The 25141-nt window shown below is 35.0% G+C and overlaps 2 protein-coding genes across 4 annotated transcripts; both read left to right on the forward strand.

Annotated features, from left to right (window-relative positions):
* The first annotated feature begins 5918 nt into the window (after positions 1-5918).
* On the forward strand, positions 5919-9559 carry LOC131651564 (uncharacterized). Of its 3 annotated transcripts, XM_058921221.1 has the most exons (11): positions 5919-6098; positions 6372-6517; positions 6614-6881; positions 6996-7214; positions 7470-7560; positions 7649-7787; positions 7886-8001; positions 8087-8207; positions 8298-8468; positions 8554-8610; positions 9004-9559. In XM_058921221.1, the coding sequence occupies exons 3-11, from the start codon at positions 6782-6784 to the stop codon at positions 9205-9207; spliced, it is 1218 nt and encodes a 405-aa protein (XP_058777204.1). In that variant the 5' UTR covers positions 5919-6098; positions 6372-6517; positions 6614-6781; the 3' UTR covers positions 9208-9559. The 3 variants fall into 3 exon arrangements, with proteins under 3 accessions (XP_058777204.1, XP_058777205.1, XP_058777206.1); XM_058921222.1 differs by having other exon boundaries at positions 6372-6881; XM_058921223.1 differs by having other exon boundaries at positions 5921-6098; positions 8554-9143.
* Positions 9560-10697: 1138 nt separating this feature from the next.
* Positions 10698-20666, forward strand: LOC131651563 (uncharacterized). Its single transcript, XM_058921220.1, has 13 exons — positions 10698-10827; positions 13422-13908; positions 14011-14166; positions 14457-14603; positions 14680-14882; positions 15016-15105; positions 15217-15658; positions 15776-16665; positions 16775-17977; positions 18486-18704; positions 18793-19650; positions 19773-20353; positions 20462-20666. Exons 1-12 carry the CDS (start codon positions 10806-10808, stop codon positions 20348-20350), a joined length of 5295 nt encoding a protein of 1764 aa, XP_058777203.1. The 5' UTR covers positions 10698-10805; the 3' UTR covers positions 20351-20353; positions 20462-20666.
* Positions 20667-25141: the final 4475 nt, after the last annotated feature.

Genomic DNA, 25141 nt, shown 5'->3' on the forward strand with positions numbered 1-25141 from the left:
TATTAAAGTATGATAAACAACTTTAGGGATCAAAACTTTTGCATTTTATTAACCACTGGTTGTCCCATCCTGAGTTTTCGGATCTAATTCTTAATTCCTAGTTGTCTTCTTCCTTTGAGGGTTGGAAAGTATGTGCCCTTATGGGTAAGCTTTGATCCCTTAAGTCTACTCTTAAAGGTAGAAATATGCGGGTGTATGGGGACCTTAACTACCATATTGAGTCTCTCATGATAGTGTGGGTAATATTGATTTTTGGCTGACCTAAATACAATTTTTTGCTGAGGAGGTGGAGATTATGTCTAAAGCCATTCACTACAATAAATTGCATAAGTAATAATGCTCATGTCATCACGATTCTTCCAAATACCATGGTGACATCTCTGAACTCAGGCGCTAACTTTTTTTTAAATTAAAAATTATTAAGATATAACAATGGTTGTTAAGCTCACCTTGGTGATACAATTACGATTTCATGGGTTCAAACCTCAACGCTCTAAAATATTGTATTCCTAGACTAGTTTAATGAAAGCGTATCTAATGATCATAGTGCATCCGAGATACTTAAATGATTGTCGTATGATCCAAATATTTTTTGACATAACTTGGACTACATAAGACATTGGTCATTATACCGTTTATACCAAATCAAAAGATGATCGTAGTATAATGCAAAATAATGGGGTTATGGTTGAATCGGTGAATTTCTCTAATTCGAAAGATACGAATTTTGTATTGGAAACTACCGTGTTCTATGGTATAATTGATGAGATTTGGGAGATTGATTATGTTATTTTAAAAATGACTTTATTTAAATGCAAGTGGGTTCCAATTAATAGTAATGATGCCCACACTGATGACTTAGGATTCACCCGCGTCGACCTTGGCAAGGTGTCTTTTATGACCGAACCATTCATCATGGCTTCTCAAGCAAAACAAGTTTTCTATGTTACCGAACCTTCGGACATATCGGGGAAATGGTCAATCGTTCTCCAAGGAAAACACATTCCTCTTAGTGATGAGAGTCTTGATATTCTATCCACACCTTCTTACTTGACACAAGTTCCTACCTCATAAGATGAAGTTGATGGAGATGATGTGCATGTTATTTAATCTATATGAGAGTCTTGATATTCTATCCATAACTTCTTACTTAATACAAGTAGATACCTCATTAGATGAAGTTGATGGAGATGATGTGCATGTTATTCGAATCGATCGTGAAGAATACATATGGGAAAATTAACAAGTAATTTATTCTTTATTCATAATATATTAACTTTATGTTATAATTTCTAAGTATTCTCACTAACAAGTATAATTATTTGAAATTACATGTCTTTAGAGTCAAGACACCAATAGACAAGACACCTATAGACAAGAAATTAAAACACCAAGATACAATTGTGTGATGTTATGTAATGTGTAAATTGTAGTTTGTTTGTTATAATAAATTGTAGGATATATGTTTGTTTTAATACAAGTGAATATGATACGATTACGTGATATCATGAATATGATAAAATTAATATTATTATTATGATAACTTTATCACAAACGTGAGTTGCTTTTTCTGTTGTGATTTGGTGAACAATAATACAAGTTAAAAAAATAGGAAAAATTATAAAAACAGCATAGTATTTTTTTAATTATGCAAAAAATTTAACAGCGGTTATATATCATAACCATTATAATATCTCGTGCGCTTTTTAGAAAAATATAAATAACAAAATGGCATAGCTGGGAATCGAACCTAGGACCTTTATTTTATCACAAAAGTCCTTAGTAAGGACCGTTGTGATAGGGCGCGCAGTTTCCAGTTTGTTACAACGGTTACTAGGCCATGATTGTAAGTATCATATATACAACCACACGCTACATAACAACATCTGGGTCTACGTGATTAAATATCTTTCCCAACCGTTGTTGTTTTCCTTTTCCGTAGTACCGTAAGAAATAATAATTAATCTAGAGGAAAAGTAAATCTTGGTAAATTTACAATAATGCTTATTCACATAATACTTTCCTCACCAAACTCAAGAGCTTATCAAATCACTATGGATAAATATATGTGAGAGAGACTGGGAGAGAGAGATAAACAACTTAGAGAAAGATTGAGAGAGAAGAATGTGAGATATATTACATTTTCTAGTTTTTTATAAGTGAAATGGGGCAGGCTTCTATTCATAGGTCAGGGAATGGTTCATCTTAGGAAAACAACCAATGGGCAAAATAGATTACCTATATCTAGTGAAGTCAATATTTGTTGAAGATAGCTCAAACAATTTAAGATGCTCATGTTTATGTTTCCACACTTTTATTATATTGTTCTTTATTATGCTTTATTTTATAATTTCATAATGTTTATGTTTCGGCCATTTTCTCTTTGTCCATTTGAACGTTTTATATTCCGTTATTTTCTCTTTGTCCATTTGGACATTTTATATTCCGCTATTTTCTCTTTGTCCATTTGGACTATACTCTATCTTTTTGTGCTAAAACACTAATAAATAACCAAAATCATAAAAAAAAACACCTGAGGCTCTATGGACTATTGGTTACTATCCCGAGCATTCTGGAAACTTGGATTTGTTGGACGTAGTACCTCTGGAATCTGTTACGTTGTGGTTATTCTGTCTAATATTCTGTTTGGCATTGGGTTTGTTGTTTGTTTGTCTGTGCAGGTATTTCCTCGAATTCCCTTGATGGTTAATTCCAAGGCATTGAGATAAAGATTTTACCCGAAAAAAGCCGTTACTCTGCCCAATTTTCGTCAGAATTTTAATGTGCTTAATGCAAAGTGGTGCTAAAGACAATAAGTTCATTTGGATCCCCAAGTGGTAATGCATCGGTTTGGGGTTGGTACTCCAAAGGATGAGAAATCTTCCTTGAAACTTAATGTTAAGTGTTGGCTTCTTTTTAGTTAGACCGTTCCTTTCTTTAGCTTTTATTTTACGCACTAGGATAGCCTCTTCATCTCCTCCCCTTCTTAGATTTTCAAAATCTTCTCCCTTTGTCAAAAATCTTCTTATATTTGTAAAACCTTTTTATACCTTTCTTCAAAATGTATCTTTTGCCCTTAGTGGCCCTTCTTCAAAGTTTAGACACGAGTAATTGTTGTGGTGAGTGGTGATACCCCACGATTTTGAAATTGATCGATATAATGAGATCTTTTCCGCGTGAGAGAGCTAGTGGAATACTCGTCGATTTTTATCCGAGTTGGAGCCCTTCTCTCATTAGCAATGGAAAGAGTCCATTTGTTCTCATGCTCAAGATCAATGTCTAAGTATTTCTCTCCGACAACGATAAAGTGTTTATTCATTTTTTTAAACGTTTTTTCCTTTAAGAGGAACTGCATTCGTTCTGACTTCTCCATTGCACCGAGAAGGTATGTAGGCATAAGACGTAATGTCTTGCCGGGTGTGTTTTAAAAAATTGTTTCTTTTTCACACACAATACAGATTTTCAAAAAGGTTCCTATGGAGTACCACAGATATGAGGGGTGCTTAAAACCTTCCCCTTGTATAATCAACACCCGTACCTTAGATCTCTTTTTTGTTTTAAACTGTGGGTTTTCTTCGTTCTTTTCCCTTTCCCTTTGGAAATAATAAAGCGCGGTGGCAACTTTCACTGAAATAATGAGTTGAGTCAATCTAATGGCTTCGATCTTAGATTTTCCCCGCTACAATCACCCGTAGAGGCAAAGAAGTATGATCCACATTAACTTCAACAAGACTACTCTTGAAAAAACCAACTCGATGACTTGAAGCCAACTAAAACCCCATATGCTTTCCTTAATAATCCACAAGTTCTTAGTAAAATGGACGACCGTAAAATGGATGACCAATAAGAGTGTATCATGGGCATATTGAAGGTGAATGGAAACCAAATCATGCCCACCCTACACCTAGAGTATAGACCAAACACAACAGCACTAGAAACTAAACCACAGAGCCTCTCAAACACAAGGAGAAAAAGGAAAGAAGTTAGGGGATACTCTTGCTTCAAACCCCTTTAGATGATGTTCTCTTGAGTTTGACACCCATTAAGAAACACCGCAAGATTCCCAAAAAGACACAAACTCTTATTCAGGATCTCCATTTTTCACTATACCCGGACATGACAAGCATATAATCCAAAAACTCCAGCCGTCTAAATATCATGTTTTCTCAAAGTTTGCCTTAAAAATAAGCCAAGTCTATCAATTTATTTACAACGTCGACTTCATATGCTAACATTCTTCCTCTATGGAATGTTTATTGATTTGGAGAAATGGGCTTCTCCATTACAATCCCAAGTGTGGCAACTAACACTTCATCCACCAAATTATGAAGGACTCCAACCATAGATATCGGTCTAAAACAAATGAGACTTAACCTACTCCTACCCTTTCATCAGGAAAAAAAATGGAACTGAAGTTTTCCAAAACATACCAAATGTCACCTAAAATCTACGCAAATAGAGGGCGAAAAAAGCACCTCTGGCATAATATGAATGATATCCTGCAAATAAAAACCAATAGAAGTAAAATGTCTAGAAATACATGTTTCCAAAGGAGGAGTGGAGAAAGTTGATATCACTTAATCATTTATAGGAACTAAGTCTGAGTCTGGCACCTGGTCTCAAAAAGGTGAAGTAATAGGAACAACGACAAAAATTTGGGAGTCCTGTAGAGATGGAGAAACAACAATGTTTGAGCTCAATTGGACAAAAGAACTCTAGATTTAGAGACTCTAAATCTAAAGACGGCTGGAAGAAACTAATGTCATTTGATATGAATTAGGAACAAGGTTTACAACTAGCACCTGAGATCAAGACCACAACTCTTCCCTCTCTTAGCACAACCTCTTCAGCGTGAGAATAGATATGACCAATTGTTTAAGGAAATAAATAAAGTTTTGAAATTTTAATATTAACATATCCAAAAGAAACACTTTATACATGTATTGGTGTGTGGAAACATATTTTGAGAAATAGTAGCCAAGATAAAGGTACGATAAAAAGCCATTGGATAACTTCAAAGAGGAGAAAGTGTGGCTAAGGTACAATAAAAAGATATTTCTTTTAGTGGGTTAGTACTTCGAACAAATCTCTCCTTAAATTCAAAATTAGTTGTAATCATGTCCTAAATTACTTTGCATTAGATATGTTTTAGCAGCTTGATTTATTGTCCAAAATAATAATCACATCAACCGGGAGTTTTTGTACTTAGGGAAGTTACAGCAAAAGAATAACATAGGTTGCTATCATATACTCGTAACCATGCCCATCTATCTTCTACATAAAAATGATCATATGATATGGTAAATAAATTCATTTAATTATGGTAGTTGCAATAAAATCTTCAGGCAATTTCTCTTTAATTAAATCAAATATATAGGGCCTTTGGCCCTCATCATCACCAAAAAAATTTATTGAATTGTTTTCAAACCTTACAAACTCATAACATTAGATTTTTGCAATAAAGTATGAAATATCTCCGTATCAAATCCATTCCTTATATTTTATTAAATTCTCCCAACTTCATCTACAAAAATTTGCCGCATATTTAATATTGAACCTCTCTTATATATCTCCATGCACAAAATTCCGAGAAGCTAAATAATGAGAAGAAATAGATTTTGGAAGAAAGTCATAAAATTCATCAAGGAGATCAGGATAACCTTGCAAAAGTGTAGTAGCCTGTAGAAGTTCAATTATGACAAATCAAACATCAACACAAATAGACTTATATGAAATTAAATAAAATCAAAGAAATATACGTTAAAAATAAATCTACTATCTACCCAATACTAATAAATTGACCAAAGTTACCATTTAACCCTTCTATTCAAATTAACTGCCCCAACCAAAAGGATGTTTCTGTAAATAACAAATTGCAAATTACATTTGGCCAAACCGGCGCTTTTGATTGGCCACACATCCTAATTCAATGTACTTTTCAACAACACTTTTTGTACTTCGCTTTTCCTTTTTCCCTCCTTCCAAATACACGCTTCTACACGCTTATTAAGCACAGCTTTCTCACTCTTCCTTCTCAACCTTCTGCAGAACCAAGAAGCACCGTCGTTCTCCGAACACCAACGTTCTCAAACACTCAGGTAACATTATATCTCCCTTATTTTCGTCGTGTTTCCTCTTACCCTAAACCGCTAAGCATCTTCTTCTGGATATAGCGCATTTTGCCGTGTATTTCGTCGTTTTGAAACGTCTTCATGTCAAACCTGTTTGGTGTTTTCAAGTTGTGGTTTTTCTGGAAATTTTCTTGAATGTGTGTCATGTTACTTTCTACTTTCAAACCGGTTTTCTGACTCACAGTTGTGATTTTTATGTTTTTTTTTCTTCTGATAAGCCACACTTTCCATTTAACTCAGGAACCATGTCAAGAGCTCCAATCCTCATGAAAGATCTGGTCAAGGGAAACCAGATATGGAAAATGGCTATTAGGGTTGTTGATTTGTGGATTGTTACTGAAAAAAATGGTTATCAGCACATTGAAATGGTCATTTAAGATGGAGAGGTATATCCTTTTGTTAATGTTGTTTGTGGGTTTCTTTACTTCTTGCCGACTGATTTGTGTGAATCTAATAAAGCGATTTGTTCATCCTTTTAACAGGGTGATAAGATTCATGTCACCACCAGGAACAGAGACTTCAACGACTGGGTTCAACAGGTCAAGGAGCATGACACTTTTTTTCTTTATAATGGAGAACCTGTTGACAACGACGCCGCTTTGAAAGTTTTCTCTAACACACTCAAGCTCGTCTTCAACGGAGGAACTACGATGACGAATGTCGCCATACCTGAAATACCTACTCACAAATTCTGTTTTCACCCGATTGCAAACTTTCTCAAAGGGGACTTCAAACATGATTTGCTATATGGTAAGATATCACTATATATGTTCTTTATACTATTTCCTCATTTTTATGCCTTTTTGTTTGCCATTACGTTTTTACTTTAGTTATGTCATTCTTTTCCGTCATTCAAATTTGCAGATGTCATTGGAGTGTTGCAAGATGTTGTTAAGACCCAACAGGGAGGTGGTGGAAGAAAATCTTGCGTCAACGTCACTTTACGTGATGTCGAAGGAAATAGCATTGAGCTGGTGTTATGGGATGATTACGGCAAGCAATTCATGAACTACACTACCCCGAACAACATTTCAGGGCCTACTATCATCATACTGACACATGCCTGGTGCAAGCCAAATTCAGGTCTCATTACCATTTCAATTTGTGTGATTGTCGTTTAATTATAACTGCTTTTAAGGTTATTGAAATTTACATGGATTGTTTATTTATTATTGTATGATTCTAATGATTGTGTTATAATCTAACTATCAAACCATCACATGTTATGGCAGTTTGCTTTTAAGGATACTGAAATTTCATGGGTTGTTTATTTATTATCGTCCACTTTTTAGTGATTGTCTTATAATCTAACTATCAAACCATCACATGTTATTGCAGTATCAGGTTTCCCGTGTCTATCCAATGCATGGAACGGCTCAAGGCTTTACATAAACCTGGAGCATCCACAAGTCAATGAATTCAAAGCTAGGTAATGTTATATGAACCTAATAAGCATCTTAATAAATACATGTCTATGATACTGCAGCATGTTAAAGACTAATATATTATTCTCTCAGTTTTGGAGCAACTGCTTTGTCCAATATACCTGCCCTTTCCCAATCACTAACCTGCGATTCTACCATTCAACCTGTTAACAACTTCTGGACAGGCTTGGGTGAGGTCAAGAGTATCCAAGCAATCTCTGATTTGGGAAAGGTCTGCCTTTTATTTCCATGTTTGTATCATTCTACATTATTGATGTTATATAGATCATTCTTACGCAACTACGAAGTTTATACTTATTTACGCAATAGGATTGTTATGCAACAACGATTGGGACTACCGTCGGCTTAAGAGCCTCCAAAAACGGTTGGTATTTTGAGTCATGCACTGGATCCTCTGGGAATGCAAATCCGGAACCTGTTACCAAGTGAGAAGTTTCTCTTGCCGTTTCAATACATGTCAATTATTGCTGTAATGCCTTCATTAACTTTAGATTGTACTATTCCTTTTAGATTCAAAGTTGAAGTTGAGGTAGTGTATGATGGACACAAGGGAATCTTCGTTTTTTGGGATAAGGACTGTATTCCTTATACTAAACTGACTGCTAAGGAAATAAGAGAAGTTATGAAGACGGTGAGTTTGACATTGCCGCATAATAGTCATAATTACGTCCAGTCTATTTGTTTAACTATTATTAACTGTGTTAGTTGTTGTTATCAATAGGCTGGAGAGGACAACCCAAAAATTTGGCCTGCTCAACTAGATGTCCTGCTGAATAGAGAACTCGCCTTTCGTATCAAGTATCAATCACAATACCAGCAATTCTCAGTCGTGAAAATACTTAACGACGAAGACCTTTACAACAAGTTTCACAACTACCTCACCACAAATCAGGTACATATATCCGTGTCATGCAATTTGCTTAAAACCTTTACCTTTAATTCTGCAAACAATAATCATAATTGTGCCCATTTTTCAGAATCCACCCAATCCTCCTGTTCTAGCAAATTCCACCACTGCTCCTAATACAAGCCAAGTAAGTTACTCATGTTTGACTGTGAATCCTCTGCTCTACAATAGTAGCATAGTCATGCAAATCATGTTCCACCCCTGCTCCACAATATCTCCAATATCTCATATATGATTTACACTGGCCATAAATTTTGTTTTGCTTAGCAGTCTAAAAAAATTCATCATCTATAATATTCTGTGATTCAATTCTGGAATGCTATGAGGTTAACTTCATTGTTTTTTCATCTACCATATTTCAATCAATACAATCCTTTTGTTGAGTTAAATCCACAATATTATAATGAATATGAAGTTAAACACATCTTTCAGAATTCTGTGTTAGCTTTTATAGAAGGACTGCGCATAGCTACAAATGTTGTTTCCACACTGAAACTCCTTTGTATATCGCATATGCAAGACACAGAAACATCTGAACAATCACTATGCGCTAGAGCTGCCTCGGCTGCTAACCATACTTCAAGTCCAAAAGCAAGCTCGAACACCACTCCTGCCAAGAGGATTGCTATGTCAACCTCGGTTAATGATCTCATACTGGCTGAAGAGCTCACTCCTAAGCAATCGGCCACAAAATCCAAGCCTGGAAAGAAAATTAAGCATTTGAAGAAGGAGTAATTTGGTGGGGTGTTCTCGGCTCTTTGTCTCATTTTTTGATGCTGTTTGTAGCATATAATCAGTTGTAAGGATTTAATCCAACTATTTAGTATTTATTTTGTTGCCCACTCTCACTACGAGTGTTCTATGCCATGATGCACTGTACTTTAACTCCTAACTCGCGGCAGTGCTATTTTGTGTTGTATTCATGCTGGATTTTTAATTTTTATTCTCAAGGCATTTTATTTATATATGTTGATATTATTCTTAATACTCCACTGATAGGCAATCGAAATAACTTCATAAAAAAAGCAAATAGACTGGCCATGATATGAACAAATACTCTTAGAACTGTTGTACCTAAATAACTCCATACATGGATATTCTTAGAACTGTTGTACCTTACTAACTCCATACATGGATATACTTAGAACTGTTGTACCTTGATAACTCCTTACATGGATATTCTTAGAACTGTTTCACCTTAACTATTCCATAGACAGTGCCAATTGACCATAGTTAATCCTTATGAGTTTTAGGACGCACACAACAGTGGGATTAGGCTACAAATTTTAAATTTCCAAATACCACCTTTCAACTTTACCAGCTTTTTAGCAACCTCTTCAGTATGTTATCTATTCCTAGCCATATTATCTCCCTGCTTCTGTGCCAATCGCAGTTCTGGACTATCCTTACACGTTATCCCAGCCTCATTGAATACATTAATTACCAACCTTAGTTCCACTTAAGCCATAATTTAAAAAACATTTTATAACATGTTAATTCAACCTATCTTGGCTGAACACATATTAATATATTTGTATATTTATAGTAGATTCCCAATGTATTATATTTATTCAACACACATTTGTGGTTGAGGTGTTGAAACGAAGGTTTCTTATGTAGGCTTGTAAGACTGAAGAGAATAAGGAGTTGGTTGGTGTGAAGATGGATGAAGTTATAGGGTGTGAGGGTTGTGAATGGTTTACTAGGCAATGGATGAAAGTGTTGTGAGGTGAAGTTGTAGCTGAAGTGAAGCATGAGAAAAAAAGTAACGTGGAAATGGGAGATAGTAATAGTGCAAGTTTCATATATGGTTCTTTTTTTTTAATGATGATGATGGTGTAATTGTAGTAACAAAGAAAAGTGGACAAGTATATAAATTACCAACCTTAGTTCCACTTAAGCCATAATTTAGAAAACATTTTATAACATGTTAATTCAACCTATCTTGGCTGAACACATATTAATATATTTGTATATTTATAGTAGATTCCCAATGTATTCTATTTATTCAACACACATTTATCCAACCCGTCTGAACACTCGGTTTATAAGGTATTGTTGTACCATGTATTATCCAGCATTGAACACTCGGTTTATAAGGTATTGTTTTACACACTGTACATCTCTTTTATCCAGCTTTGCAAGATTATATGTGATTATTTGTACAATGGCCAGATTTTAGGAGTATAGCATGACTGTACCGTGCGTTGGGAACTGCCAATATGCTCCAAAAGTTTCCTTGCCTGCCACAGATCAGCAAGTAGCAGCTTCAAGGTCCATAGTTTGTGGAAATTCTTGAGTAGAGTGTCACTTCAACCTTAAATGCAAGCAGGCTTTTCCCACGGTCAGATTTCATAGTACACACTTTGCCAACTTTATTTCCATTTTTTCCAAACATCACATTTGCTTTTCCATGAACAAGTTAATGTTATATAGGATTTGTCTTATATCATGGATAACTTTATTCATGATAGCAGTCCCTTGAACAATTTTTCATGATAGCAGTCCCTTGAACAACTGGTCCTGCACAATATTAATTGACCTACATCTAATGTCAGCCTAGCATGCTAAGTCTAAGCATGTTATCTTCGTTGAGTTAAATCCATTGCTCTCCAAGTATTCTCTTTTTAGTTCGGCAAAGTAACTAGATTTTGTAAGTCTCATTTACATAATTTTGTTCTAGCTTAATAATTAGATAACATTAATATTTAGTGATAGCATGGAATGCATAACTTGGCCCCTGCTACGTAATACTCCCTCCGGTCCTTAATATAAGAAGAAATCTACTTTTTAGGTTCATTGAAGAATTAATGTATCTTGACTATATATAGTCCAGATACATTAATTCTTCAATGAACCTAAAAAGTAAATTTTTTCTTATATTAAGGACCAGAGGTAGTATTAAACAAAATCAAAAGGTTGGTTAATAACATAAGTCAAACTTAGTTGTGCTAAGTAATATTAAACATATTTAAAAAGCTTGGTTAACAACATAAGTAAAAATTAGTTGTGGTAAGTCATATTAAACAAAATAAAAAGGTTGGTTAACAAAATAAGTTAAACTTGGCCCCTGCTACGTAATATTAAACAAAATAAAATGGATATGAAACATATTGAGGCTAGGGGTGCTCGCGGTGCGGTTTGGGCGGTTTTGACGAAAAAAATCATCCGAACCGCAAGAGAAAAAATAGTGCGGTTTGGTTTGGTTCGGTTGGCTTTTAAAAAAAATCCGAACCAAACCAAACCAAACTAATGCGGTTTGGTTCGGTTCGGTTGGTTCGGTTTTTTACAAATATTTTATTGAGCCATACATACACATATAGATGATAACATAATTTTGTATTTATACATTCATACACTATCAAATAACAACAAAACTCATCATATTTTGACAACAATTTTCCATTTAATATGTAAAAATTAAATTAGACAAAAGTGGAATATTAAACATAAAATAATAGCATAAAGCAATATAAAAATTATTATAACGAAACAAAAAAATAGAAGAGACGAAAGATTAGTGAAAGTGAAAAAGAAAAAAAGTGTTGAGAGATTAGAGAAGAAGATATGCGATAAAAACGAAACTGAAATACGGAACATTTACATAAAAATGAGAAGGTGTAAAAGAAAGAATATAAGAGAGTAGAGATTATAGAAGAAAAGGGAAGATGTATGTGGCAAAGAATGTGCGATAATGTTATTAGAGATTTTAGAAGATCGGGACTGAAATTATATGTGTAAGGATGAGAAAATTGTTCGTAATCATAATGCTAATGTATAATAAGTTTAAGTTTGGGTTGGATGTGGGTTAGTAAAATTTAGGTTGTAACATAGTGCGGTTTGATTCGGTTTGGTTTGGTTTACAAAATACAAACCGCAAACCAAACCGAACCGTGCGGTTTTGTAAAAACTGACCCAAACTAATCCGAACCAAATGCGGTTTTTTGCGGTTTCGGTTTGGTTTGGTTTGGTTTGCGGTTTTCTATTGGGTTGGTTTGGTTTTGATCACCCCTAATTGAGGCCCCTCCCTAAATCTCATGCAAATTTTGGCTCTAAATCAAAAACTATAATTTATTTTTATAAAAATAAAAAAGACTCAAGTATGATGTGCATACCTGGAACAATATTTACAATTGTTGTGTACTGACTGGTTTGAAATGAGAAATAACTAGGAACCACCATTATGTTGCCTTCTAATTTTAATGCAGCAGGTGAGCATCTTCATTGCTTATATTTGTTCAAGTTTAATTTTCTTCTCATAAGTCTTAAAACAAATGCCTCAGAAATTTGGAGAAAATATTTTGACTATTAGACCTCCTCTTGTCAAACCACAAGGAATATTTAGAATGCCCTTAGTTGTCTAAAACATTAGAATATGGATTGCAATCCATTTGCACTGTGTTGTCTCTGAGAAAATAATAGAGAAATTTAGGGAGGCATGGAAGATAATAGTGGAATAAAATTATGTATTTTGTGGATTATGAATGTTGAAAATGTTGTTCTAATAACTATTAATTTCTGCATCCTGAGAAAATGTAAGAACCTATTAGTTTGTAACTCACCTTAGTGCTGCTGAGACCATAAGTTTAGAATGTTAAACTTACTCACTCTATGCATTTGAAAGTTACTCATAGTTTGATGGAATATGCCTGTCTTATAGGATTCATTTGTTGAACTCATTTATGAACGAACCCAACCCATTTATGATGAAACAACCACCTCATTAAAGGCATAGAGATTTTATAGGTTGAAGTATTAATTGAACTTTTGTCATTACATAAACATTCAGTATTATTTTTACTTCTGTCCAATATTACAGAAACATTTTTAGGTTTAAAGTTAATATGTTGGTGCACCAAAATATCTTTGTTATAAAATACTATTTTGACACCATGATGGTTATTATATTACAACTTATACTGTCATTGACTATTGTAGATGAGTTATTTTTGCCAAATATGAACTCGGATGAGAAAATTGTGTCCGGAAAAAAGGCAAGAGCAAGAAGGTCTTTGATTATGAAAGAAAACCGGTACAAACGTCACAAAATTAATCACCAGGACCTGCTTGGTGTGGATACAATGTACAATACTCCATGCCACATCACGCCGAGACAACCTTTGTCCGAGCTGACTCCGTCATCTCAAAATATTGATACAAGAGCACAATTCAATGTACCGGCTATTCAACTAAGCGCATGTGTTGCCGGTTCAGAACCTAGCATACCAAGACACAGTTTTAAAAGTAATTTGAGAACCTATCAAATTGGCAATCTAGGAAAAAATCTATTGTCAAAGTTTGCTACTACTTCAACCGTTGGGGAAAGAGAAACGTACCCACCTTCATCATTGCAATCTAAGCAACAATCATTTCCACTTTATGAAAACACGGTCATTGAAGCTGGAAGTTCATCAAATACAAAAATGTAAGTTTAATGACTTTACATTCTTATCCATACATCAACCAATGTTCAAATTTTTTCTATAGAATCTAATTATAACATCTTAATGATACTTAATGTCATCAGTGGTGCACCGATATCCACAACAAGCAGGGGCAGGCCTAAAAAACAATTTGGAGTTCCAAATATGGCGTTGAACTTGTGCAGCAAGTTTCCTATACTGACTGGTGCTGAAGGTACCGCCACACCGAGTAAGACGCACGGTGCATACTCACAAGCTAGGTACTTTTATTCTGTTTCTAAACACTGTATGGGCAGCCTGTTAGAAATGGATTTTTGATCTTTATAAGTCTCCATACTAAACTGCACACTACGAAAGTCTATTGACAGCATGAATATGGAATACAACCTCTAATTCCAAGAGAAACCATACATGAAGCTGAAATAGACAGCATGTCTATTGACATAATTCAACTTTTATTTTGTAGTTTCATTTTATATGTAAACCTTACATATTCTTTATCAATGGTTAATGGTGATGAATTTGGAATATGATAACTTGCATTGTGCAGATGTCCAACGATCCAAAAACCAGGTCGGGGCAGGCCTAGGAAAACACAAACAGATCAAAACCTAGCTTTTAATTTGAATAACCATGTCCCTAACCAAAGTTCAATTCGGGACAGCCAGTCTATACCAACAGACTCACCGGCTTCAAGGTAACCACTGCGGTACATTATGTTTTAATTCACTTATAATTATAGAATACTCATTATGAAGGCCATTGTTCAACAGCGTTCGCAGTACACCAATTTCCACTGGTCTGCAAACACAAGAGGACATGAACCAACATGTTTTGCACGAAGCACCGCCGGTATCACAGTCCACATATATTCCAAAGCAGAGAACAGAACCAACATGTCCTATATTTACACCTACGGTCAATATGGATTTTGAGAGCGACTCCGACGATGATAGCGACTATGACCCCTTTGCAAGTAAGTATAATACTTTCTTCCAGCAATAATAACAATACATGGTTTAATTTTTTGTCACACTTTCTGTTGAGAAGCCAACCGTGCGATGACCTCATTCTAATTCGTGTACATTTACTGTGAATTACCATAACAGCATATGAATCCGAAGATGAGTTCTGTTCAGACTTAGAAAGAGATGGAGCACCATTTACAATTCATGCGAATGCAACCGGAAATTCCGAGGGTATGCAGTTTTTGATATATTTGGCAATGACAACATATTTTACGATATCGGTTCCACTAGGCTGCATTATTATTTTCTAATCAATGATTGATTATTTTGTTTCTTATGTAGAATATTACGATATCGGTTCCCCTCTTATCGAATGTCGTTATTGTAAAGCAATGATGTGGTATCAAGAGAGGATGCACAAGAGTTCCCATTATGCTAACCCGAAGTTTATGCTTTGTTGTGGGAACGGGAAAGTTGAACTGCCAATGCTTAGACAGCCTCTAGAAATACTTGCAAAGCTATTGTTTGATCACGAGAACGTTGCTAGCCGGAAATTTCAACAACACATCCGTGTTTACAACATGATGTTTGCATTTACTTCACCTGGAGCAAAGTTGGACAATCGATTTAACGATGGACGTGGGCCTCCAACACTAAGGATACAAGGTCAAACCTGTCATCAAATCGGAAGTCTGTTGCCTGCTCAAGGTCAAAAACCAAAGTTTGCTCAATTATATATTTATGACACGGAGAATGAAGTTGAAAACCGAATGCATGGACTAAGGTTATTGCCTCTTACATACTATTGTGACTGTTATTAGTATGCTCTCATCTCCTTTTTTTGTGATATCTAATCATGTGCAAATAACTAATATTAATATTAATGTTTTCTCATTTGAAGGAACAAAGAACACTTTGATCCAGTGGTTATAAATGACTTATCCAATATGCTGTATGAATTCAATCCTCATGCTAAGAGTTTTCAAATGGCAAAGCAATGGTTAAATAATGGGGAAACTCCAAACATGAAGCTGCGACTCATTTCTAACAGGTCCACTGATGGAAGAGTGTATAATCAACCTACTGTCTCTGAGGTTGCGGCCTTGGTTGTCGGTGATATTGACACAGCTGAAATGAGGGATATCATAATGCAAACAAAGGGAGGACGACTTCAAAGAATCAACGAACTGCATGCGGCTTATATGGCTTACCAGTATCCTTTGATTTTTCCTTATGGTGAGGATGGTTATAGACCTGATGTAGCACATAGAGACTTGCCTTTCAAAGAAAATAGCATAAGAAATAGGCTCACAATACGCGAATGGCTTGCATTTCGCATTCAAACGAGATTAACCGAAGCTAAGACTCTGTTATCTTCTAGAAGGTTGTTCCAGCAATTCCTGGTCGATGGTTACACAATGTTGGAGTCCGAGAAACTAGAATGGCTACGCAAAAACCAACCTAAGCTTCGGGTTTCCAAGTACAACTCTTTAGAGAAAGAGGGCGATCAGAGTCAGCTTCCAGGTGTAAGCATAGGTAAGCGAGTTGTTTTGCCTTCGTCCTTTGTCGGTGGTCGTAGGTTTATGGATCAATTATACTATGATGGGATGGCTATATGCAGTAAAGTTGGGTTTCCTGATTTGTTTATTACTTTTACCTGTAACCCAAATTGGCCTGAGATTCAAAGAGTGCTTGGACCTCTACACCTAAAACCTCAAGATCGACCCGATGTCATTTCAAGAATTTTCAAAATCAAGTTTGACCAATTGCTTTCGGATCTAACCAAAAAAGGTGTTCTTGGCAAAGTGCTTGCTTATGAGTTATTTATTCCTCTGTTCTCTATTTTTGTAGTACTATAACTAACATTGTTCCTAATTCTGTTTTGCTCTTCCAATGCTAGATATGTACACCATTGAGTTCCAAAAGAGAGGATTGCCTCATGCCCATATATTGATCTTTTTGCATCCTTCAAACAAATATCCAGGACCCGAAGACATTGACAAGATCATAAGTGCTGAAGTGCCCGATCCGGAAACACACCCTCGGTTGTACAATTTGGTCAAAGCTCACATGGTCCATGGTCCTTGTGGTTTGGCAAATGTCAAGTCATCTTGCATGAAAGATAACAAATGCACCAAGTTTTACCCAAAGAAGTTTCAGTCCACCACTATAGTGGACCAAGAAGGCTATCCGGTTTATAGGAGAAGAAACAACGGTCACACAATTGAAAAAAATGGCATCATTTTTCATAGTGGTCATGTAGTTCCTCACAATCCAAGTTTGTTGTTGAAATACCAAGCCCACATCAACATGGAATGGTGCAACCAAAGTACTTCTATAAAATACCTTTTCAAATATATAAACAAAGGTTCGGATCGAATTTCTGCAATCATACAAGGTCAGGACAAGAACAACGTTGACGAGATCAAGCAATATTTGGATTGCAGATACATCTCCCCAAGTGAAGCATGTTGGAGGATCTTCTCTTATTCCATACATGGCAGGAAGCCAGCCGTGGAGAGATTGTTTTTTCATATGGAAGGTGAAAACTCCGTGTACTACAAAGACTACGAGCAAGTTGGTGATGTTTTACTAAAACCAAGTGTAACCGAGTCTATGTTTACATCATGGTTCGAGGCAAACAAAACTTACGAGGAAGCAAGATCACTAACTTATGGTGACTTTGTTTCTAAATTTGTTTATCATAAAAGAAGTCGTAGTTGGAAACCAAGGAAACGAGGGTATACAATTGGTCGACTCATTTGGGTTCCTCAAAGCACTGGTGAATTGTTTTATTTAAGGATGATGCTCACTGTAAAAAAAGGTCCTTTGTGCTACCAAGACATCAAGAAAGTAGATGGTAAACAACTTAAAACTTTTCGTGATGCATGCTTTGCAATGGGGTTTCTACAAGATGATCGAGAATTTATCGAGGCAATCAAAGAGGCGCATCTATGGGGTTCCGGTCCATTTTTACGCAAGTTGTTTGTGACTATGTTGTTATCTTCATCCATGAATAGACCCGAACATGTCTGGAGGAAGACTTGGATGTATTTATCGGATGGCATTCTTTATGATCAACGGTTATTGGCGAGAGATCAAGGTATTTTATCTTAATTGTTATATTTGGTGTTCTCATCCGTGCTGCATACCACATGGAATATTCCCAACTTTTTTAACTTTGGTCTGTTACATAATTCCCCCATGACATGTTAGCATAGATATAAGAAATATCAACTCTGGGTCTGTTACAAAGATGCCACTTTGGATCTGTTACAGTAACTTCACTTCGGTCCTGAAACGACACTTTAGGTTCACATTCTATTGACAAAATCATTTTAAAAGTTTTGAATGAGGAATTTTCAAAATGTTATCCACTGTTATAAATAGTGTGCGGTTAATGTTATGCAGCCAACTTCTGTTTTGGATACTTATTGAAATAACATTAGTTATTAATAAATTTAGAAACACATCCAAACTTCATTTTTACCTTTTTATTATGCATGCTGTTACATTTTTACCTTTTTATTATGCATGCTTACATTCATTTATTCTTAATGCTCTGATAAATGCTTACATTTTTTCATTATTTTTTCACTTTAATAACATAGGTCTTACAATGAGCGATGCCGAGTTAAAAGACCGGACTCTAATGGCAATTGAGACACTCTTACAAAATAATAATCGAAGCCTGAAAGATTTCAAGACAATGCCATATCCAAAAGATTATGTCGTCTCCTTTACAGGAAATAGGCTACTCTATGAAGAACGCCAATATGATGTTGTTGCTCAACAACAAATTTATGAGAATTTGTACTCTTCTCTTACAGGTAATATCCCTCTATTGTTGCAACGTCAGATAATATTTGAGTTGGTACTTTTGTTTAACAATCTATTGGGTTACCCTTTTATACACAGATGAGCAAAGAAGCATTTTTGAGGAAATCATGAATGCTGTAGAAAAGCAACAGGGCGGCGTATTTTTTTTATATGGATACGGTGGGACTGGTAAGACCTTTATGTGGAACACCTTATCAGCAGCAGTTAGGTCAAAAAAAATTGTCTTGCCCGTTGCTTCAAGTGGAATTGCAAGTTTGTTGTTACCAGGTGGAAGAACAGCTCATTCTAGGTTTAAGATTCCTGTCCCTACATTAGAGACTTCTATTTGCAACATTGAAAAAAAGGATGATCTTGCTGAGCTTCTCAAGATGACAGATCTAATCATATGGGATGAGGCTCCTATGGCTAACAAGTTTTGCTTTGAAGCTCTGGACAAATCTTTAAAGGATATTATGAGTGGACCCACAAAGCCATCTGAAATAGTGTTTGGAGGTAAGGTTGTTGTCTTTGGTGGTGACTTCAGACAAATTCTCCCTGTTATACCAAGAGGTACAAGATCTGATATTATCCATGCCACAATCAATGCTTCTTATATTTGGGATCATTGTAGAGTTTTGAGGCTTACGAAGAACATGCGCTTGCAAACTGGTCCACCTGATTCTACAGCTGATGACATAAGGAGCTTTTCTGAGTGGATTTTAAATATTGGAGATGGGACCATGTGTGAGCCAAATGATGGTTATGCTGATATTTGTATTCCAGATGAGTTCTTAATTTCTAACTTTTCTGATCCAATTAAGGCAATTGTTGAAGATACGTACCCTGATCTCATTCATAATTATCTTGATTCCAACTATCTGCAAAGTCGTGCAATATTGGCTTCAACAATTGAAGTTGTTGACGATATAAATCAATATATCACAAACCTTCTTCCAGGTATTAAAATTGCACTTAGTACAATTTATGCATGTCAATATTATATACCTTCTAATAAGACAACTTGAACTATTCTTTCCAGACATTATTAACTAAATATACGTATTTTTTAATTGTTGTAGGAGAAGAGAAAGAATACTTTAGTAGTGATTCTATTGATAAATCTGATGCAACTACCTTTGATGCGTATGAGCACGTGACACCCGAGTTCCTAAATGCTCTTAAAACTTCAGGATTGCCTAACCATTCAATCAAGTTGAAGGTTGGGGCTACTATTATGTTGATGCGCAACCTAGATCAGTCTGAAGGATTGTGCAATGGTACAAGGCTTACTGTAACCAGGCTTGCTGCTCATGTCATAGAAGCTAAGATCATTTCTGGAAAAAATATTGGTAACCTCTTTTATATTCCTAGAATGTCTTTGTCCCCATCGCAGTCCCCATGGCCATTTAAATTGGTGAGACGCCAATTTCCAATTATTGTTTCCTTTGCCATGACTATTAACAAGTCTCAAGGTCAATCACTTGACAATGTTGGATTATATTTGCCAAAAGAGGTTTTTAGCCATGGGCAATTATATGTGGCTATTTCAAGAGTCAAATCCAAAAAGGGATTAAGGATTCTTATTCATGACAAAGACAAGGAACCTATGATCTCTACCACCAATGTTGTATTCAAGGAAGTCTTCCATAACATTTGAAAGGTGTGAATTGACCCTTAAATCTTATCATGTCATTAACAATAATATCTGACCACTTTGAATTTACAAATGTATAGAATATAATTTTTTTTATGGTTTTTTCTATTTCAGGATGATTTCATTCACTTCCATGAGGAACGTGTGCGATACATTATAACTCCTTTGCAAACCTTTTGGAGAATTCTTGCTTTTGGTTTCAGTGTAACCTTTTGTAACACGTTTTGTATACTACTGCTTATTTTAAAACAAATATTTTGATTCATACATTAAAACTCCTTCATTTGTATGACATTTAACAATACTAATGATATATCATTTTGTCCGTTGATTTCTTTGTGTTGTACACAACATAAATAGAAAATCACCCGTGCGACAGCACGGGTCTCTGACTAGTTGTTTGTATATAATTAAATTCTACAAATATACCTCTTGACAGACCATAGTGAAAGACTTATTTTTCTTATAGTACATAATTAATATCTTCATAAATGATTTGTAAATATGATGGTCGTCTCCTTCAAACTGAGCCTGCATGCAGAAAAACAATCACACGTTAAAAGTAATTTGTTTTTTTCTACATTATGAAGAGTCTTAGAAACTCAACAAGACTCACTCATACCTTTATCTTATCAAAAACCGTGTAGCATCTTCCAATTTAACACCCTTCTTTGGTTGAGATTGTTCATCTTCCAATGGAAGTTTGATTTCATATCCAGTTGGCATGAAGGTGTTTAGTCTCAATATCAAATCTCTGTGATCTTTTAATATTTCCTTCATTTTGTCCATGACATCAATAATTTCAATCCTACAAATGCTCCAAACAAGGATCAGCAATCTAAATCCCTCTCACAAAATAAACAAAGAAATAAAATAAGGGAACCACATGATCAGACCTTTCTGCAATATAATCCATGAAGACTTTCAGAAACTCATGAAACTTATCTTGAATTAATCTACCCTTTATTTCTTTAAGAAATTCTATAGCATTTTTATTACACTGCTCCATAGTAGGTTGGGATTGCCCTAGGCCAGACTTTCAGTAAAAAAACTCAAGATAATTAAAACCCTAAAAAAATTAGAAAAGCAAAACAAGCTTTCTCAATTCCCTCGATTTCACTTAACGGAAGAAATAAAAAATTCCACATAAATTAATTAGTGGGAGACATAATTGTTTAATCTGCAAACCTCAAGTCATTCATTCCAAAAACAAGATTAAGAAAACTTCTTATTGATTTTCGGGGGAACAAAAAGGGGACTGATATATGTCGGTGGCAAATCTTGTTCTTTCTACCGGATATTTTGCATGCTGAAATTTAGGGCTAAATACTAATGGTTTTGGCGCGATAATTGAATAATTCACAGAAGCGAAATTGAAAATAAACAAGTGCCGTTTGGGTGATATTTTGGTATCTATTTTTTATTTTTTTTTTTGTAAATTCTTAGGTACCCATGATAAGTAGTAGGGTACGGGTACCTTCGGTGTAAATTAATTAAAAAAAATAATTTATTTTAAAATAAAAATAATTTTAAAGATGACATGGCAATGAGTAACCTTGTTTGATTGGATGAGAGTACCGATACCCAACAAAACTAAAGGGTACAGGAGTCTTCACCTTTTTTTTTCTTCATTTTCCGGTCATTTTACAACATATACAACTAGTGTAGAGACGCAACTTTCTCCCTTCTCCCGATTAGGTTCAAAATAATTTTTAATTCTATTTATATATATATATATATATATATATATATATATATATATATATATATATATATATATATATATATATATATATATAACATTTTCTTTTTCAGGTTGGAAATGGACACTCTATTTCCTTTTGGAAATCACATTGGTTGGAAGGTGGCCCTCTAAAGGATCGATTTGCAAATCTCTACAATAGTTCTTTGCTTCAAGATGTCTCAATAGGTGCAATGGGTGGGTGGAATGACGGAGTGTGGTCTTGGGGAGACTTGGGCATTCCCGCATCGCTGGACCACATTTCCAATTCTGATCCGGTCTCGGCCACGGCTTTGGGCATCGCTTCAGGGCCTGTTTTAGATGCTGCCACGCATGGCAAACACACTCCTGTTCTGCATTCATCTTCTGGTTTTATTGCAGGTGCTGTTACAAACACCGGCACGGTCACGAGTCTAGTGGCAGCGCTGCAGTATTCTTCTGGCCATGCTGCCCGCGCTCAGCAGCTCACGGCCTTGAAGGAGGAGCTGTCCGCAACTGTTTTGGAGGAAAACAGAAGGGATTTTGCTGTTTGGAAAGTGGATTCGGAAGGAACTTACAATGTCGCTTCCTGCTACCGCGTGCTTTGCAGTCCTTTAGTTCCTTTCGGTCCGTGTAATCGTTTTGACTTGGCTTACAAAGAAATTTGGAAGGTAGAAGTTCCTTTGAAAGTAAGGTTTTTCGCTTGGAGGTGCTTCATCAACAAAGTCCCCACGAAGGATTCTCTTAGGCGTAAAGGTATTCTTCATAATACCGCGAATCTTCAATGTGTTTTTTGTGATAATTGCTTCGAATCTCTTTTTCACTCTTTCCTCACATGTCCGTGCGCGGGTATTGTTTGGAGGGAAATGGCGGATTGGGTTGGTTTAACCTTTAATACCGGATTGGATTTTAAAGAAAACTTTTTGATATGGAGCTCCTATTGTCGTAACATGAGAATTAAATCCGGTAAAGAAGGTATCGTGTGGATTGCTACGTTATGGAACCTTTGGCTTCGAAGGAACGATATAGTATTCAACACCGGCACTTGGAATTCGCGGGATATCGTTTGGAATTGTAAGACGCTCGTATGGAGATGGTCGTTCATAGGGAAAATTACTCATTCCAATTATAACTTCTATGAGTTTAGCAATAACCCATTGTTTTACTTAAGTTAGAATTCAATCGGTTTGTAATTTTCTTGGTCGACTTTTCTTTTGGTTTGTATCTCAGACTCTTTGAAGTTTCAATATATTTCTTGATTTAAAAAAAAAAAAGAGGATAGAGGGATTTGGGCTGGCCTATTTTCATTCCAAATTTACCCTCAACTTCTCTTATTTTGAGCCATAAATACCGTCAATTTTAATTACTAAAAAACTAATTACCACGTTAAAACCGTAACTACCTGTAACTTCTATTTTATTATTTGTAAAAAAAAAAAAATTCCCCTCTCACTTCTTCATATGACGGTTACCATATTAATGAAGTGCAAAATTCTTTCCTACTTTAAAACACGTATTCAACAAGCTTTAAAAATAAATATATAAATAAATTCAGGAAATGAAGAAAATATGTTATCAATGATCATTTATAGATTAATTGAAAAAAAAAGTAAATGTTAACTGCTAGAAGCTAAAACTGCCAACATTAATCTATACAATGCACGTTGTCGTGGCCCCACAATAGTGACCAATTTTCATAACAATTTTTTCAAACACTTAGTGATAACTGGAGCCATTTTAATCATTTTTCAATTTGTAAACAACTTCACATCACCTAAAGGCATGCACTGTGCAGACATGGACAACTACTAGCAAATACCTTCTTCTATCGTGTCTCTGGTAAACCATATGTCTATCAATCATTTTTCCAATTTCATAGTTTCTTACTCATTCATGTTGCTTTCCCCTCATTTACACAGACAAACAACTTTTCTTAATGTAGAAAACTAACTCATGACAGAAACTATATAATACGTAAGAACAAATTAAATTACCTATTATCTCTTAAACACACATCAAGAGATCTTAACATAGAACTCAGTCAGCATAAAATGAATCATAAAATATTGATGGTTTGGTTCCTATGTGATTCTGTTCCTTGAGCATAAATATAGAATCTCTATCATCTCCCTGCTTTTTTAATAGATACCGACTTCTTATAAAAGCATGACTAAACATATCAAAAATCTCTGTGGCCAATCAATGATAGAAGCAATACATAAATTGCCTGAAGTAATTGATTATACATTGCGAAAAAATTTTATTTGCATTAACTCATATATGTTTCAAAATCACATGCATTTATTTGTGATTGGTGACTGTAGTTTAATAATGCGACTTACACGTCAAATGTAGTATAATAATGTAGGTGAGTGTTTGACATTTTTCAGTGTGTATGAAAGAGTGGTTATAATGAATAAATAGAAAAGAGAAGAAATACCAAAAAGATGACAAAAATCTTTAATTGCGCATGTCCTAAATATTCCGTTCGAATTCGTGATACCTTTCGAATTCGTGATAATGGAGAATTACATACTCTGTCTTTTGTCAAATTGAGAAAACAGAATAAAAAATCTTTTCACCTATGTATGGGAAAAAATGATTAGCTTATAGTTTACAAATGTACTTTCAATTCATATGTCATTGTGGTGGTTCTCTCTTCATGTGCATTTTTTGATTTCTACTACTTAAGCATGAATCTTAATGCAGCCTTATTGTCCTTTTTAATATATAAGACTACAGGAATACAATTGCAACACATATCTTTTATTCTTATCCGATATTGCCTACTGCTTATAAAACCTGATATGAATGCAACACATATGATCTCATCAGCTCTATCTACAATTGCAGTAATAAATCCACTAAAATTAAGGTGTTTGAATTTTTAACTAAAATTTGTAACAAGCATGTAAGTATTGTATATCATTTAGGAATACTGTTTACCATCTCTAATACATTAATTAACTTTTTGATGCATGCATGACACCGTCATTTATTTCTTCAATGTTCTCGGATTTTAATCTTTTTTTTTTACAATACATTTTTAAGACGCACAGTATATCATACAATATA

The sequence above is a fragment of the Vicia villosa genome, linkage group LG2 (assembly GCF_029867415.1).
Source record: "Vicia villosa cultivar HV-30 ecotype Madison, WI linkage group LG2, Vvil1.0, whole genome shotgun sequence".
Classification (NCBI taxonomy): domain Eukaryota; kingdom Viridiplantae; phylum Streptophyta; class Magnoliopsida; order Fabales; family Fabaceae; genus Vicia; species Vicia villosa.

Excerpts from the sequence above, each read along its gene's own strand:
- LOC131651564 (XM_058921222.1), top strand. The coding sequence starts at position 6,782 with ATGACGAATGTCGCCATACCTGAAATACCTACTCACAAATTCTGTTTT. Across the intron at positions 7,215-7,469 it reads CTGGTGCAAGCCAAATTCAG|TATCAGGTTTCCCGTGTCTA; the intron begins GTCTCATTACCA and ends ATGTTATTGCAG. Across the intron at positions 8,469-8,553 it reads ACTACCTCACCACAAATCAG|AATCCACCCAATCCTCCTGT; the intron begins GTACATATATCC and ends CCCATTTTTCAG.
- LOC131651563 (XM_058921220.1), top strand. The coding sequence starts at position 10,806 with ATGCAAGCAGGCTTTTCCCACG. Across the intron at positions 14,167-14,456 it reads GGTGCATACTCACAAGCTAG|ATGTCCAACGATCCAAAAAC; the intron begins GTACTTTTATTC and ends TGCATTGTGCAG. Across the intron at positions 14,604-14,679 it reads ACAGACTCACCGGCTTCAAG|CGTTCGCAGTACACCAATTT; the intron begins GTAACCACTGCG and ends ATTGTTCAACAG.